Source organism: Acomys minous (genome assembly GCF_964271855.1).
Source record: "Acomys minous genome assembly, chromosome: 3".
Classification (NCBI taxonomy): Eukaryota; Metazoa; Chordata; class Mammalia; order Rodentia; family Muridae; genus Acomys; species Acomys minous.
In genome coordinates, this window is record NC_140485.1 from 84,163,639 (window position 1) to 84,182,016 (window position 18,378).

The 18,378-nt window shown below is 50.1% G+C and overlaps 1 protein-coding gene across 7 annotated transcripts in view; it reads right to left on the reverse strand.

The window, feature by feature from the left end:
• NOL4L (nucleolar protein 4 like) overlaps positions 1–18,378 on the reverse strand; it is a 125,263-nt gene that overhangs the window by 44,997 nt on the left and 61,888 nt on the right. For 6 of the 7 annotated variants that reach the window (XM_084777387.1, XM_084777389.1, XM_084777390.1 and 3 more), the window contains one exon: positions 17,316–17,425. In XM_084777387.1, the coding sequence (XP_084633513.1) occupies positions 17,316–17,425 (110 nt within the window). Of the gene's footprint in view, positions 1–15,241; positions 16,151–17,315; positions 17,426–18,378 lie in introns of those variants that run through there. The other variant, XM_084777394.1, reaches the window with a different exon arrangement.

Sequence of the window (18,378 nt, forward strand, 5' to 3'; positions counted from 1 at the left end):
CCTGCAGGCCAGCAGGGAGGGGGACATGAAGCAGATGATCATGCGGCTTCTTGATCTGACACTGCTCATAGGAGGTACAGCCTATTTGCGCCTGGCAGCTAAAGGGCTGCAAGGAAGGAAGAGGCTCGTCCAGGAGGTCTCTGCAGAGAGGATACGTAAGCTGTTGCCGACAGATGTACACAGTAGGGAGGGGTTGCTAGGTAGGAAGACACAGACTGTCAACAAAGCCCCATCCGCTGCCACCAAGCCTGGGCTCTGCCAAACTCAAGAGTGCTAAGATGACAGACTGGCCCTTAAATGGCAACCTGTCTGGAGGCGGGCCCTTGTCAGTTTTGTCATGTAACGTGGAGCTGACAGTGTTGCATTGTGCCTCTTCTCCCCTATCAGAGAGCTAGCTCAGGGAGTGGGGCAGGCCCTGCCACAGCCGCGTCCTCACCGCACGCCGCACAGAGCAGCCTTCTAGGGCCACGCCTTCATCCTAGCATAGCTTCGCTTGGTGCTAAACGCAGGCCACATGCCGGGGACTCTGATGGAGTGAGCCGCATGCCTAGGCTTCTTCTCCCTCTTTTCTCATGGCCACAAGAGAGAGGCTGTACCATGAGACCAAGGCCACCCACCTACAGCCTCCACTCCTGTGCGTGTATGGAAGATGGCCCCTGAAGAACACACCTTGATGAGGCATGGCAGTGGGGCCTTCTGCCCCAGTGCTCAAGAGGTGGAGGAAGTATATTTCAGAGTTCAAGGTGACTGTTCAACAGTGAGTTAGTTCTAGGCTGCCCAGGGATACACAGTGAGACCCTGTCTCTAAAACAGAACAAAACCAAGCCCACCCTAGAGTGCTCCTAGTGGTGCTCTTGCCAGGAGTCCCTACTGTAAAGCCGCCAGACTTCTGCCACCACAGCAGGTAGGAGAAGGACAGTGGCCTGTTGCTGCTCAGCAGTGAAAGGAACAGATGACTGATGGTGTGTAATGGTGCTCACAAGCCCACGCGCAGGAGCACAGGCTTCAGTTGCTGTTAAAAGTCAGGCTAGTGGTCACCTCTGCTTGTGGCAGTGACTAGGAGGGACACAAGGGTCTTTGTATAGACAACGTTGTTTCTTGGTCTAGATATTGCCTAGAGGAGGGGACAGTGGGTGAAACCATGTGAGCTGTCTACTCTGCACTCATCTGCATATGGGTTGGTAGGGACAACACGTGTCCACGGAAAGCTTGAAAACGGTGACGAGCCAAACAAGGTCCTGTGCCTTAGAGACCCAGAGCACCCTGAAACCCACAGCCCCCCACTCAGGCTGAGGTGGTAATTTAAGTGCCACATGCACAGGAAGGTTGGATACTTTGGGAGACTAGGTGACTCAAGTCACTCAGCAGTAAGGAAGCTGGTGGGCAGAGGCCATGGGGTGTACATAGTCACAGAGCTGGAAGCAAGGGGCATGCTGAGGTTTGGAGTGAGGTTTGGGTCTCTAGGATGCACAGCATGCCCTGTTAAGGTAGGACTCCTTAGCCAAAAAAACCTAAGCCTCACCAGCTGAGTTTCTAGTCACTGATGACAGTCACAATGCAGCAAAAATCAAGCCCCTTCTGTGTGGCTCATGTTAGGGTCAGAGACCATGGCAGGTCAGCAGACCTGGACGGTGTTGGAGCACTGTTGACCTCAGCCTGACTCTACCCTGATGACTCTTTTCTTCTCTCTGCTCCTCTCTTGCCTTGGGAAATAACAGTGTTAGGATGCCGGGGATGCACCTTCATTGACATGACTTCATGCGGGTTACTTAGGTGCTCTGAAATGGAGCCTTAGTTTTCTTGTACTAAGCAGGCAATCGATTTCTGCCGTTGCTGCTTTCTCCTTGCTTCCAGCCTGCCCCAGGCCCATTTCCTTTTCCTCTCCTCTCCTGCCCTAGCCAGAACCCTCTTACCACCCAAAGGCAATGCCAAGTTCAGATGAAGGCACCCAAGCCATAGCAGGTCCTGTGGCAGAATATAGTTTACCTGGGATATGTGCGTTCTTTCCCAGTTATACAGAATAAAAAAACAAAAGTTCTCTATTTTGCAGCTTCCCTTTTGCTTAGAGAGGCAGAAACATATCGAGAGTTTGGCCTAGAGAGGCAGCAACATGACTCTGCAGCCTTCTGGGAAAGCTTTTGTTTTGCTGAACTAGCCTTGCACCACCACCCTCTCACCTTGGATGGGATAAGATAGTCACAACATAAAGAAAAGTTGAACAGAGCTGCCTAGATGCCAACCCAGCACTGCAGACCTTACAGCAGGATTCCCATCCCTCTCGCTTCAGGAATGAAAGAGCCGCTGCTACACAGGCGGCTAGCATTCGCCGGGCTCCTGTCTGGGGAGGAAGCAGGAAGCCAGGAAGCCAGCTCCCACTATATGGCGTGTGGACTTTGCACTCAGGGCCAAGAACTTCTGCTCGTCCTGTGTTGTGAGGTTGGGGAACCAAGTGTACAGCCCCTCAACTTGCAGATATGGCTGGGGAGGGCAACAGCAAACCTCCTCAGCAGCATTCGAGCCCTGGCACTAGACTGTGACAGCCGCAGCCACTGTGTTTAGTGCCTGCATTTAGGCACCTTAACAGGAAGGTCTTGTCCTCACAGTCATTTTAAATGACCTCAAGCTGGTGAGGTGTACGGTGTAACTCATGCTCTTTGGGGGTGGGGGTGGGGTTGTGGTGGCTGCATCCTTCTCCCCTACACAAAGCTTAAGGCCCCCCAGATCCCATTACTGGGGAACAGCCAGGAGGGTGAAAAAGTGGTAGAGGTGAGGGACAGGAGAGTGGGTTCTGGGTCTGCCTAGATTTGCCAGGGGCACTCCTACCTGATGGCAGCTGGCAGCGCCCTGGACTCCTCTACCCCATTTCCCTTGGGAAAGGATTCCACAGTGAAAGCCAGGCTGTCTGCTAAGTGCTGAGAGCCAGCCCAGACCAACTACTCATCTTAGAACAGGGAAGCTGCAGACCTCAGAAGGAAAAGTAAGGCAGCCATGCTCAAAACTGGAGGCACTAGCCGGGTGTGGTGGCACACGCCTTTATTTCCAGCACTGGGGAGGCAGAGGCAGGTGGATCTATGTGAGTTCGAGGCCAGCCTGGTCTACAAAGTGAGTCCAGGACAGCCAGGGATATTACACAAAGAAACCCTGTCTCGAAAAACCAAAATAAAGAAATAAATAACAACAAAAAACCCCTGGGGCCACAGGATAGCCTCATTTGCTCCAATACCTGATCAAGTCCTGCTCTGCCCCAGGGGCAGCAAGTGGCACACAGCAAACTCTGTGCCCAGTTGGCAAGCCCTGTGCCTTTGCAGGCTGTCCCACTCCTCCTTGTCCTGTCCCCACGTGCTATCCCTTACTCTATAGTCCTACACCAGGGCCTTGGTCCGTGCTGTCTCCTTTGCAGAAAAGCTCGGAGGGCGGGCTAGTTCCCACCAATCAGGGCTTGGCTTACAGTGCCTCAGAGATTTCTTCCTCAGAAGCATATTGTCATAGTCCATTTGAACCCTCTGCCCCAAATGCCTCGTTCTTCCCTGTTTTCTCTTCCTGAGTTATTTACCATCTTCACAGACTGTGTGCACAGAGGCTGGACAGGTTTGCTGTGCTCTTCACTGCCAGATTCCTGGTGCCCAGTGGCTCTCAGCACTTATTAGCAACAAATGACTTCTGAGTGAATCAAGGAAGAGATTCCTCAGAAGCACACACAACAGGGGTGGAGTCACAGGGAGTGGGGGTTGTCTGGGGGCCTCTCTCTCCAGTGGGTGTGGCAGAGCTACCAGCCTGCTGAGGGTCTACACTGGTCCCTCTGCATTAAACAAAGCAGCCAGCACAAATCCAACCTCAAAAGGAGAGTGAGCCCGTTAATGAGGTAAACACAGCTACAACCAGGAAAGAGCTTGGACAAGGCTTCTCTGGGTCCATGCAGAGCCATTATCTCTAATTGATCTCCAGACATCAGCTGCTGAGGCGGCTGAAACCCTCCTGCATCCTCCAGGTCTGGTTACAAAGCCTTGGAGTCAGGTTTGTGAGTTCCTCCTTGCTGGGATGACAGGTCAGCCTGGACCGCACATGGAAAGGATCTGCTGCCTTACAAGACTGTGACAGCCACAGCCACTATGTTCAGTGCCTGTATTTCCGTGCCTTAACAGGAAGGTCTCGCCCTCAAGAAAAGACGACAGAAGCCAGTTAGGGCCTGAAGTGCCCTGATACCACAAATATCTTACTAGCAGTGGAAGGAAGAGATGCCCAAAAACCGGGATGAGGAGTTTTCTCCCACCAGAACAAGGGCACAAAAACAGTATGCTATAAAATAAATTCCCAATTCCCATTGGCTCTCAGTGATAGGTAACAAGGTTGGCTTTCAGTTCAGTGACTATCTGGACCATTTGAGCGGCTCCTTCCTGGCACAGGCCAAGAAAGATGCCTCCTTTCCTGCTGGGGCACTTCGTTCTTAGGGATAGAGCTGGGGTGAACTACTAGGCTGCCCGACAGGCGGGTCCCCTGCCTTTATGGGGCCCAGCTAGCAGCTCCTGGCCTCCATCCTGGCTTTCCCACAGACACAGGCCTCTGGGCCTCTGTTCATGGCCCACAGAGTCATGGTACACTAGCAAATTACAAGCACTGCAGAAATTTTTTTTCCTGGTTAATGAGGTTTAAAAGGCCTCCTTGGAATCCTTACAGCTTGGGCAAGGGAAGGGACCTGAGGAGCTGTCAGAGACAGCAGCCCTTCTGGGCCCAGAACATCCAGCCCATGGAAGAAAAGGGTTGCTGGTTGTTCTCTGTTTCTTTCACACACAGCTTCAGGGATGCTGCAGGATAGAAGGGGCCAGGCCCCTGCGAACCCAAGCTGTCCCATCAGAAGCACATTCATTCTCTTGGAGTATTTGGAAGTGACACCAAATTCCTAGGAAACACTTGAGGACATGCCATTAGATATTAATCAGGAAAAATGATGCCTCTCAACCAAACATATTTGACAGAGAGATTCCCACCCTTTCTTCTGTCTTGCTCTCAGAAGTAACTTCTTCTTGAGGTCAAGAATGCCAATAGTGGGGCTGGAGAGATGTCTCAGTAGTTAAGAGCACGTGCTGGCCCTACAGAGGACCTGGATTAAGTTCCCATCACATGACTACTCACAACCATCTACAATGCCAGCTCTGGGGAATCCAGTGCCTGCTTCAGGCCTCTAAGGGCACTGCATACACATGGTGAGCACCGATACACACATAGGCAACTGCCCATACACATAAAATAAAGACAAATCTTTTTTAAAAACCAAAAGAAAAGCCAGGTGTGGTGGTGCACACCTTTGATCCCAGCACTCAGAAGGCAGAGGCAGGCGGATTGCTGTGAGTTCGAGGCCAGCCTGGTCTACAAAGGGAGTCTAGGACAGCCAGGGCTACACAGAGAAATCCTGTCTTGAAAAAAAAAAAAGAAAGAAAGAAAGAAAAGAAAAAAAGAAAAGAAAATTGCCAATCATGATGAACCCATCTTCAGGATGGTCAGGTACTAGCTGACGTACTGGCAAACCTCAGACTCCAGCAGGTTGTTGAGTGAACAAGAGGCTTGTAGCCAAGCACTCAGTCTTAGTCTCATGCAGTCAAGTCAGGTGGGTGCCACCAACAAGAAGAAAATACACTAAAGAAGCATTCCCTCCCCACAAATAACTTTCTTTTCAAGTCAGAAAAACTTTGAAAAGGAAAATCAGCAAGAAAGCATCCATGCCTGTGAGAATTATAAAGTATTTATTTATTTATTTTATTTGGTTTTTCCAGACAGGGTTTCTCTGCGTAGACCAGGCTGGCCTCTAACTCACAGAGATCCACCTACCTCTGCCTCCCAAGTGCTGGGATTAAAGGCATGCGCCACCACTGCCCGGCTCATAAAGTCTTAACATTTAATATAATGTGGTGCAGGAACAGGCAAAAGCCAGTGGACTACACACAAATAGATTCTGACTGGACAAAATTCTAGTAAAGTATAAAGGTAGTCTCAAGGCTGTGGGGACATAGGTTCCTCCTTCATTCTGTGGCACTGGGAGTGAAACCTGTTGTGTCATGTGTGCTGAACAAGTGTTCTATAACTGAGCCATATCCTCAGCCCCTAACTAGGTTATTTAAGACAGGATGCTAAGGAAAAAAAGGGTTAAGCTCTTAATGGACAAAGATCTAACATTATAAAATGAAAATAAGAGCCTGTGGGGTAAGATACTTGCTGCCAACTCTGATGACCTGAGTTCAATCCCAGAACCCACTGTGGAAGGAAAGAACCGACAGATCCCAAAAGCTGTCCCCTGATCTACACACACACTGTTGCACACATATACCCAGGTGTACATGCACACATAAAATAAATAAGTAATGCAGTAAACATTTTTTAAATGAAAATGGAAACATGTTTGTCTCTGTCCACTTAGGGGGTCTGAAAGAGAGGATATTCCAACAGCAAGAACACTTAATATCTCAATTTTATTTTTAGGATAACTCTCCAGGAGGAGGAAGCAGGCTTTCTGGAAAAATGGCTGGTTCTGGAGCTGGGGCAGGAAAGATGAGATGAGTTGGGGAACTGTGGCACCAGGGACTCATGACAGACCAAAAAAAACCAGAGTCCAAACCAAACCAAACAAAGAAAGCAGATGGGGGTGTGGGGACACATGGCAAGGGTACAGGAGCTAAAAGGAAGGATTCCCAGTGGCTCAAATTGGAACAAACTTGACTAACAAAATGGAGGAGCACTGCAAACAGAGCATGAAGCAAGCAGCCAGGTAGCCATACTGAGAGAGAGGAAAAGACAGAAGGCAGCGCTGTGTGGGTAGCCACAGCTCTTGTAGCCCTTTCATTGTCTCTCCTCAAGAACAGATAGGACACCTCTAGGGACTAGACCTGGCAGACACTGCTTCAGCCAGGAGCCATCAAGGCCAACCTCAGACAAATCTTGTTGACGATCAGAAGCTGATGTGTGATGTGACAAAAGCACAGCTCTGGGCCTGTGTCCTTTCTTGGAATGACCGTAAACATTACCGTTTATATTGAGAAAGACGTCAGAGAAAAACCAAATCCCACAAAGCACATGACCAGCACTCATCCCAATTGTCAAGGTCATCACAACCCAGGAAAATCCAGAAAGTGGCACAGCCCATGGGAGTCGCATAACGCAGGGCAGCTCAGCGTAATAATGTACCCTGGGTGGAAGGAGCTGGTGAGCAAGGGCGTGGGGAGTGTAACTAAGCACTGACTTCAGGTAGCTGCGTGCCAGCTCCGGAGGCCTGGCCACTGTAACACCTGCTCCCAGCTGAAGCTGCTGGCCGGGTGCAGGGGAAGGTGAGGACCCTCTTCTCTTAGCTTTTCTGTAAATCTAAAACTCTTCTCAAACACTATCTGCCATAAGACTGAAAGTACTAAAAGCCAACACAGGGCTGGTGTAGTTGGCTTTCTTGAGACTCCAAAGCACATGGTATTAAAGAAAGAAAGAAGGGAAGAAGAAAAAGGAGAAGGAATCTGAGCCCATAAAAACAAAAATGGCAAGCACACTCAGAAAAAGACCAAAAGGTGCAGGGCCCAGGATGAGGCCAAGAGGCAGTGGCCAACTCTGGGGAAATCCAAGGGAAGCAAATGCAATCACGGCATGCTAATTGGGTCAGCCACAAATACTACTTGCACAGTAATAATGTAAATAATGAATAGTGATTTATCTGAATAGAGAGACATGAGTATACTAAGAAATGGAGGAGAATCTAATGAGTGTGCTTACAAGAGAGTGTAACCTCGTCTCCCACAGCAAGAAATTCTTAACAATGACCGGAAAAGCCCAAATTAAAGGAAAAAAAAGAAACAAGTGCTAGAAATATAAACCCATTACTTAGAAATGAGGGAAAGAAAAGAGGCTGACGCAGGAAGGCTGGGGCAGAGTCTACTGTCTCTACTTGATTTTTAAATTTTTTTTCTCCTGATAAAAGTAAAAATGAATACAAATAAACAAAAACACAGAAAAGATAAAAGGCCTCTAGAGAGGAAGAGGGCATTTCTGAGGGCAAGCTGCCCTGGGGTCACAAACAGACCCTGTCAGCACGTCCCCCATGGTGGAAATGCTCCAAGGACCACACTTGCCTGGAGAAATCCAGGCAGCAGCCTTGGCCAAGGCCAGTATTTCAGTTGCTTTTTTTTTTTTTCTCCCTGCAGCTCAAACCCTCCTCCAGAACCAGAGATTTACTGAGGCAGGAGAGTCTACTGAAAATATAGCTACTGGTGTTCTGGGTCTCCCCAAGCAGCAAGCCAAGGCCTCTTGGCTTCATTACATGACAGGGGACAAGGGGGCAATCCCAGAAGCCATAGGGAGATGAGGGGTGGGGCAAGAAAGGAAGCCAGCAGGAATAGCCAATGTCTAGAGGTGAGAGGTGAGGGACATGCCCCCCAACCCCGCCGCGGCACGAATGAGCCCAGGGAAGAGAGTGAGGGTGGCCTGGCCAAAGCACCACTTGGTTGTGAGTGCCTCCAGGTCCACCTGCGCTGCTCGGATGCAGACAACGGCATTTTAAAGACACTGACTTATGAAAAACAAATGTGGTCAGAGACGAAGAAAGGCAAAGCTAGACTGAGTACCACAGCACAAAGATGCTGCCTCACAGCCTCTAACCTCCCCACCCAAGGGCCAGCAGTGGAGAAGGGTCCTGATCATCCCCAGGAAAGCTGCCTTTCAGCACTGGCACATGGCACTTTCCAACCATTAACATTTGTTTGCTCGGCATAATAGCAACACCCTCTTGCTCTAGCTCTCGTTTTTCCTTTCTGTACCATGAATACATATATCATTGAAATACCAAATGATTGGATTTTGCTATTTTTTTTAGGCCCATCTGAGCCCTCTTGCCTCTGTAGTGGAATTTAACCCACTCACACTTATTGTAATTTACTGGTGTGTATGATCTTGTTCTGGATAGACTTGCTGGTGTTTTATGGGGGCACTAAGGACTCAGCCCAGGGCCCTGTGGGCACCAGGCACCCTCTCTATACAGCTCCAGCGGAAGCCCTGGTCTCCATGCTTTCTGCTTATATATCTTCTTGTTCTTCATTGACCCACCCGCGAATAGGCTGAGCAACTTTTTCTCTTCTTTTTTAAAAAATATTTATTTATTATGTATACAGCACTCTGCCTGCATGCCTGCAGGCCAGAAGAGGGCACTAGATCACATTATAGATGGTTGTGAGCCACCCAGGGGTTGCTGGGAATTGAACTCAGGACCACTGGAAGAGCAGTGAGTGCTCTTAACCTCTGAGCCATCTCTCCTGCCCTGCAACTTTTTTTTCTTAATAATTTATTTATGTGCATTGACGTTTTGCCTACATGTATATCTGTGTGAGGGTATCAGATCTCACAGTTGTGAGCTGCCATGTGGGTGCTAGGAATTGAACCCCGGATCCGCTGAAAGAGCAGTCAGCGTTCTTAACTGCTGAGCCATCTCTTCAGCCCGACTGAGCAACTTTTGTTTATTTTACTCCACCGGCTTAGATGTTCTAATTCTACCCTCTAGAGACTCCGCCTTAAGGAGTCACACCCACAACTTTTTTTTTTTTTTTTTTTTTGGTTTTTCGAGACAGGGTCTCTCTGTGTTAGCCTTGGCTGTCCTGGACTCACTTTGTAGACCAGGCTGGCCTCGAACTCACAGTGATCCACCCGCCTCTGCCTCCCGAGTGCTGAGATTAAAGGCGTGCGCCACCACGCCCGGCCACACTCACAATTTTGAGACATAGCTTAGCCCCTAAAAGCACTTGTTCTTGCAGAGGGCCTGGGCTCAGTTCTGGGAGATGTGGTGCCCTCTTCTGGTCTCCATAGGTACTGCATGCACATGGTGCACAGACATACATATAGGAAGATGGTCATGCACATAAAATAAAAATAAACCTTAACTTAAAAAACAACAACAACAACAACAACTACCCAAGTCTATACACACTGAACTGTAGCAGGAGACACGGTCACTTTCCCACTCTGCTATTCCTCTAAAATAAAACAGGCCTGACCTGTGGAAGAAAAGGGGGGAGGGTGTCATCACCTGCGGGCTCCGACCCCTCTCTGCCCAGGGCAACACCTAGAAGCCAGGCACGGTCAACTCACTGTGACCCTAGGACCATGATTCTCCTTTGGGTCTGCCATTTTCTTGGGTTATTCTCATCAAAGAGAAAGTTGAAGAAGTTTGAGGTAAAAAAGAGGACGGACTCAGAGAAAAGAAAGTGTCCTGCTTTCATGCCTCTCAGCTTCAAAAGATGATTAAAAAGTGATATGGTTGTGGGCAGGAGAGCTAGCTCAGCAGGTTAGAGCACTGGCTGTCCCTGCAGCCGACCTGCATTTGACTCCTAGCGCTTAACTCTTGTTCCAGGGGATCTGATGCCCTCTTCTGGCCACTGTGAGCACTGGCTATCATGGAGCACATACAAATGTGCAGGCACAGGCGCGCGCGCGTGTGTGTGTGTGTGTGTGTGTGTGTGTGTGTGTGTGTGTGTGTGTGCACGTGCATGCGCGCGCGCGCGCGCACACACACACACACAAATAATAATATAATAACAATAAATGAAAATAAAATTTAAAATGTTAGTCGTGTGGTAAAAAGTACTAGCAGCTCAAATGTCTATCAGTGGACGCAGATGAAGGAAATAACAGTCCCATACAAAGAGATTTTCTCAGCTGTCAAAGGAAGAAGTTCTGACACAGTCTGTGACTTGAAGGAGCCTGACAATATGGTAACAAGTCAAAGCAGCTAGGCAAAGCAGGACGGCGGCACTGCCTGAGGCCACACCTATGAGGGACCTGCAGTAGGCAAAATCACAGAGACAGAAAGTAGAACAAAGGAGAGACAGCGCATGGCTCCTTCTTGGGCAGAGGGCTCTGTAAGAAGCGATGGGAAAACTCTGGAATAGAGCTGAGGAGGCGGCTCCGTCAGTAAAGTGCTCACCACAGCCCATGTGAGAGAGTTCCATGTGGAAGTGCGCGTTTACAGCTGCCTTAGCAGGGAGGCAGAGACAGGCTGGGCTTTCTGGTCACCAGCCTAGCTTACTCAGCCAGTCCCAGGCTAGTGAGGGACCCTGTCTAAAAAAAAAAAAAGGCGATGATAGTGGCAGGGGACCCCTGAGGAATGACATCTGAGGTTATCCTCTGCCCCACCCGTGAGAACAGGCAGTTGGTGATATGAGTATGTTGAGGCCACTTAACACACTTAAAAGTTGTTTAAATGTGACATGTATCTGCCACAGCCTCCGTCTCCCCTCCCTTTTTGTTGGTCTTAGTCTCCCATTTTCTTGGGTTCTTTGAGCAGAGGACCAGCTGGCCTTGAACTTACTATGTAGCCGATGATGACTGTGAACATCAGGGCCCCTTCCCTAGTGCTGGACTGCAGGTGGAGGTCACTGTGCCGATTACTGTGGTGCTGAGGATTGAACCCAGGACTTCATGCATGCTGCGAAAGCACTTTATTAGAGTACTATTTGAGCTGCAGCCTAGCCCGCATGTGAGTGAGTGTGGTGGCTGAGGGGATGGGGGAGGGATGGGGAGATGGCTCAGTGATGATAAAGATCCTGCTTGGCATGCTTGAGTCCCTAGGTTCCATCCCCAGCACAGCAAATGAGAAATAAACAGCTTTGGAAAGTGCTTCTAACGTGCCCAGCCCAGTGCTTGCTGTGTTTTATATCACTTGGCTCCCTTACAAGTGGGGGTGGTGAGATGTAGCCGCTGCCAAGCCTGACAGCCTGAGTTCAATCCAAGGAGCTACATGATAGAAGGAGAAAGCCACGTCCTGAAAGTGCCCTGTGACCTCCATACTCATGCTGTGGACACAATGACCCCCACCCCACCTACACACAAAATAAACAAAAGTTATAAATAAAAAGGGAGGCTAGAGAGAGCTCAGGAGTCAAAAACAGGCGCTGCTCTTGCACAGGACCCACGTTTGTCTCTCAGCAGGTGGCTTGCAGACAATTCCAAGGGGTCCCATATCTCTGGCCACCCAGGCACCAGCATGCATGTGCACAGACACACAATTAAGAACAGTATCTTAAAAAAATAACTATGAAGAGGCTGGAGAGATGGCTCAGAGGTTAAGAGCACTGGCTGCTCTTCTAAAGGTCCCGAGTTCAATTCCCAGCAACAGCATGGTCGCTCACAACCATATACAATGTGATCTTGTGCCCTCTTCTGGTGTGTAGGCATACATACAGGCAGAATACTGAATACATAAAAAATAAATCTTTTTTTTAAATATGAAGAAAGTATATTCTTCTGACCTTCAAGTAACTAGTGAAAAAAAATGGAGAACAGAGAAGTGAAATGCCTCGGCCAAAGCCACACAGCATGTGAGTGTTGGATCTGCTGAAAACCTCCACCCAGAATGAAGGGGGGGGGGGGGAGGGTCTAGAATCCCGACTGAGAACAGTGCCAGGTGTTGCTTTCCAGGGAATGAAGAAAAAGCATCTGAATACCCCAAGTGAGCCTGCAGGCACCCCCACCCTTAGTAGAGGTAGGTCTGTCCTGACCATGCATCCCCCAACACTCCGAGAAAACTCTGGACCAGGGAGGAAGGAAGGAGCGGGAGGCAAAGGTTAGTGGAGGTAGGACGGTGCCCCTAGCAAAATGGGTTGAACAATGCAGTTCTCACTGCCACTTCACACTGCAGTGAGGACAGTAAAACCATCAGGAGACATTAGCACTGCTGGGAGCAGAGGCAGATGCAGTCTTCCCTCTGGACAGACCATTTGGGGTGTGGAGACAGTGCAGAGCAGGGTTCAGCCTCTGCTTCCGTGCATTGAACTTCGCACAGGGGAGGGGCAAGGTGGCCCTGCTTCCACATGTGACATCCACAGTAGGATTCCCGTCCAAACACTGCATCTCAGAACCGATCATGACAACAGGGACACTAAGGCAGATGGACCTCTTGTGGGTCCTGTGGCAGTCACAAGGCAGGAGTGATGCCCATGGGTGGCCCCACCCTCACTCAGTTTCCTCTTCCTAGTTTCTAATTCGCCTTCTCAAGGCAGCTCTCAGCTTCCAGGCCAAACCCACCCCTTGACCCTGTTGGTTCCCTCTGCTCTCCACCCAAACACCAGTGTGTAGCCAGTGTTCTGTTAGACAGGGCTGGCAGACTGCCGGGGGGACAGGTCTGAGGACAGAAAGAACACGGTTTCTAATTGTTTCCGTGGCTGCGACCTTGAGCCAGTGCTTGAGCCCTGACCATCAAATGTAGAGCAGGAGAATAATGTGCAGGGCTGCAAGCTCTTTGGACAAAGCGTCAAACGTATGACACACCAGACACGGAGCCGGCGAACAATCAACAGCCCCCCTGTCTGAGACAGCAGGGCCCACCAGCATGCATCCCTGACATCTCCCTGCAGGCATGGTCGGACCACACAGGCATGGCCCCGGCCACCTCCTTAGCATCTGTACCAGAGCTGGGATCACAGAACAACAAAGGACAGATGAATGGAGGGATGGGTAAATGTCTAAATAAGCAAATGAGTGGATGACAGGGGTGAAGGATAGGGGAATCAGCAGCAGAAAAGTGAAAAAAAAAAAGTGGGGGTTGAGGGTGGGAGGCGTGGCAGGTGTGGCAGGTGTGGGAGGCGTGGGAGGGAGGTGGGACACAAAGCCAGCAAGGTGCTCCTGGAATGGGTAGAAGTGGATGGGGATCATGGAATATTTGTCCCCGGCCTCTGGCTTTTGTGTCTTTTTGTTGTTGTTGTTGTTGTTGTTTTGTTTTTTTGAGGAGGTGTGTTTTGGCTTGCTGTTGTTACTGGTTTTTCTATAGAGTCTGTGTGGTGTTTAATTACAAAAGAATGAATAAGTAAGAAAATGTAAACGGCAGCAAGTGGGTGATTCTGTGATGAAGAGCAAGGACGCAGTGTTCAGTGCCTTGAGCATACTCTGGAAGGGGACTCGGACACTGATAGGTCCGTCCATACCTACTGGTTGACTCAGGTCCACAGTGCAGCCTGCATCCCTCTCTGCAACATGACCTGCTCCTGGAAGGCTCTCAGCTGTTCCCTGAGAGCTCATGGCTAACCACATCTTTGTACCCTGCCTCCTCTAAAAAGATAAATTTATCATCCACACAATCAGTGCGGCTTCAGTTCTGTATCTCTAGAAGAGAGTTCATAATAAGCAAAATCCTTTTGTTTTGTGTTTTTGAGCCCAGGCAGGCCTTGGACTTGAGATCTTTCTGCCTCTACCTTCCAAGTGCCAAGACTACAGGCATGGGCCACCACACCTGCCAGGAAACAAAACCTTTAATGGTAATATACCCCATATTTTCAGCCCATTGCAGCCACTTTAATGACAACTCCTGGAGTCATGGTCTTTGAGGAGGTCCTTGTAGAGAGCATCACTTAACCCAATACTGTCTTGTGTACTGAGGAAACTAAAAATATCTGTTGCCCTGAATCAGACCTCAAGTAGAATCTCCTTTGTGTGACTGTTATCATTGGAGTTTTCTTGTGTGTGTGTGTGTGTGTGTGTGTGTGTGTAGTTGCCAAGTGCTAGCCCCTGGTATCAGGTTTCCATATTTCCTAATATCTTATACAGAGAAGGACTAAGTTCGCAGCATATTAACTTGAACAAACACCATGGCTGGCAGCTGCAAGAAAACCCCACCTCTTCACTGTCTGATCAGAACAAGCTGAGGGTGAGCACGCACCTGCCTCCCCCCTGCCCCCACCTTGTCTCCAAGACGTGAAATGTTGGAAACCCCCAAAAGGAATAATGATAGGACTGTTGCTCCTCCCAAATGTGTGATCACACTGACATTATCTATCCTGTCCCCAGTTACTGGAGACTGTTTTGCTTTCTATGTTGCTCACATTAGCAGCTGCTGGCACTCTGTGGTCAGAGTGATGGATGACACTTCGTCCAGGACTCAGGCCACTTGCCCTGCAGAGGACCTGCTCTACCTTTACTCTGTGAGGAGGAGGCTATGATTGCAAGGCTATGTATTTTTAGTTTCAACTCAAGCAGAAGCATCAAAGACTTCTGGTCCTTGGCCCCTTCCTTGCTGCCTTAGATAAACAATCTACAGCAGAGTGCTTGCTTGTTTTCCCTTGTACCAGCCGTAAAGGAGGGACCATGGTGCTGTCTGCTACCTCAGAGTCCTAGGCCTTGAAGCTCCTTGCTGGTAATGGGGGAGGAGGGCCTATCCCAAGCCTTCCCACTCCCGGCCCCAGCTGCAGCCAGACTCCCTGAATACTTGGGGACAATGACTCCTGCAGTCTTTTTTTTTTTTATGAGTGCTTTATCTGCAGAAGAGGGCATCAGATCACATTATAGATGGTTGTGAGCCACCATGTGGGTGCTGGGAATTGAACTTTGGAAGAGGAGGCGGCACTCCTAACCACTGAGCCGTCTCTCCAGCTCAACTCCTGCAGTCTTACTGTGGGACTAGCTCGAGGCCGGCCAGGACGATCAGGCCACGAGCTTTGGTTTTCTAGATTCCTGCCCAGTGCTTGTGCGTAGCTCAGAGCTCCCCTGTCCTTCAGCAGTTGCACTTCTCACATCCTGTTCCAGCACACAGCCTCTGTAAGAGCCCTGCACAGGCTTTGCCCTCCCTTGACCACAGACAGGGTCCTCCCACGGTCTGGAAATTTTCCTTCTTTCATATCTAATGTCAACTGAAACATCCTTTCCTGTGGCAAGCCTTCCCCAAGCTCTGCCACAGACCCTTGACTGGACACCATATACCCCAAAGGACAAGGCTCACAAGAGCTCCACTGTGCCTGACTATCACTCTCCCTCAGTACCCACAGCGACAGGGAGGGCACAGTGCCCTAGGAAAGCCGCTGCCTGCTCAGCTCTAGAGCCCGGCTCACAGAAAGATCCCCATCTTCGTTAATCCCCTTCACCACCACCCTCTACCAATGCAAGGGAAACTACAGTAAAAATTTAAAACCAAATAAAATCTGACAGGATGCGGGGAGGGGAGGTCACATCTGCACACCACACTGACTACCCTGGCCCCAACAGTGACCCAGATCCAGCTGTCTATCCTGGGAGAGAAAAGGCCATGTGACGCTGCTCTCCGCTGTCTTCGTTGTTTCATGCCCAGCTCTTCATACGTGAGAAGTGACGGTGTTGATGGTTATAGGAAAACAAAGGCCATGATTCCCCCTCCTCAGGAGTCATCAGAGATCTGCACGGGGAGTTTGAGATTTCCCAAGTATTAACAACAATGGCATCCTGAGACTGCCACCGAGAGCAGAAACCATGCAGTCCCCACCGTCTCCCCTGCCCCACCACACTGCCTTCGAGTGCAACCATACTAGGGCAGGTTCTGTTTGTTGGGTGAGGGGGAAAACATAGATGCAAAAGCTTGGCCTTACAGAGCAAAGCTGGCTTCCTTCCTTTAGCCTCCAGAAACAGGATGGGGTCAAGGGCAGCTATGCAGGTCAAGCCGAACAGCCTGAATGCTCAAAGCTGGATAGCACAGGCCCAGCTGCTGCACAGACTCACTCTGCCACATCCAGGCCTAGCCATGAGGCTCCTCACCTTCCAGTACCCTACGCACATACACACATGTTCACACTGTCAAGGAGGCTTGCAGTGCAAGACAGCATGCACCCAGAGTTCTGACCTGGATTCCACGCTGAAACAAGCACCCCTTCCCTTGGTTAAGCGTTGGGGACTCGCTATCAGTAGAGGTGGGGGCACTTGAGATGAGGTGAGGAGGGAGTGCCCTGACTTTTGTAGCAGCAGCAGGAGAGGACAGTGCTCACCCAGATTTCCTTTGCAAGACAATCTATTTGCTTAGCCAAGTGTACTGTGTGGGGACACACAAGCGAGGGGGCAGTTTTTCAGAGCTTGTCTACATGGTGCCTGACAGCCCTTGGCAAACCTCATCTGGGAGTCTTGGACAACCAGGGAGCCCCAAAGCCTTATCTAGCCCGGGCTACCTTCCAAGGCCCATCTTCCTGGCCTGTCTAGGACCCAAGACTGACAGAGGCCACCGGCAAGCAGCCAGCAGCGGCACAGCAGATAGAGGGAAGGCCCAGGAGTCAAGGTCTGTGGCTCCAGAGCACCCCTCCCTTGCATGTCCTTGGGGAGAACCGGGCAAGGCTGAGTCTCTAGGTTTCAGAAGATACTCCAGAAAGGGCATGCTCCCGCCCTCTCTTCTGGCATAAGGCCAGGTGACCACATAAGAATCTTTTTGGTTTGCCCCTGTTTATACTGACTGCTGTGGGCCTCCAGTCCTGGACTCGGCCACCGGCAGGCAAGGTCAGCCTCCTTGTCTGGGGGTGGGGGTGGGGGTGGGGGTGGGGGAGGGGGTGGGGGTGGGGGTGGGGGGGCAGCCACCTTACCTGCTCCTGAGAGTTCATCACTCGCAGCTTCATCTGTTTCAAGTAGGTGGAGGTGAGGGGCATGTTGTAGTCAATAATGCCAGACACCAGAGGGGACGGAGGCTCGTTCTCTGCAGGAAAACCAAACCCTTTCAGTCTGTGCAGGGGAGGGGGAAGGCTGTCAACTGCCCACCTCTGTGATGTGCAGCATAGTGTTGAAAACACTTGCCAGTTAGGTGCCAGTTTTTAAAAATGTGAGACTTGGCTGTTTCAAAAGAGATGGACAGTCTGGTCACATGGGGTTCCTGTGACTACCATGTGGCTCTGCAGCAGCCACTTTCTTACAGGCAGGACATATGTGTTTTGCCAGAACACAGCTTTGCTCGCTCGGGCCACCTGCCAGGACCCTAAAGGCATTAAGTTTCCAACTCTGGCAAAAGTGGGCTCTTCCTGGTAAACACCTGCCTCTGCCTGTCCCACTCCAGCCTCAGCCCCACAGTGTCACACACACACTCCCCCACGTCCCCCACCCCCGAGCACCCTCTGGGACCAGATGGCTCACAGATCTGAGCCAGGCCCCCAGTGCCCTCCACCCTCCCAAATCCTGGTGCCTCCATAATCGCATGCAGAGGAGGATTTTTCCTCCTGCTTATTGCTCTGTTGTCCTGAGGATCAAAGCTACGAGTGTTCTTTTTGTAGAAAATCTGCAACGTGTGGAGAGATGCGAAGAAGAAAATTTAACAGCGTAATTGCACCAAGCAGCCTGGCATATGTTTCTGTTTATTCTTCCCTGCGACTTTTCTTTGCAGACTTGATATCATAATGCACACAGAGAAGTATAGTTTGCTTTTCTCTCAAAAAAGGTGTTTATTTTAATTAAGTTATTTATTTGGGGACAGGGTCTTACTTTGTATATAGCCCAGGCTGGCCTTAAACTCATGGGGTTCCTGCCTTAGCCTCCTAAGCACTAGAGGCAAATTTTCCCCTAAACATTTTGCTGTATTTTCCCATAATTTACCTAGGCCACACCCTTATGGTTGGTTAGGTATGGGTTGGTAGGCAACACTGCAGAGAACATCTCTGG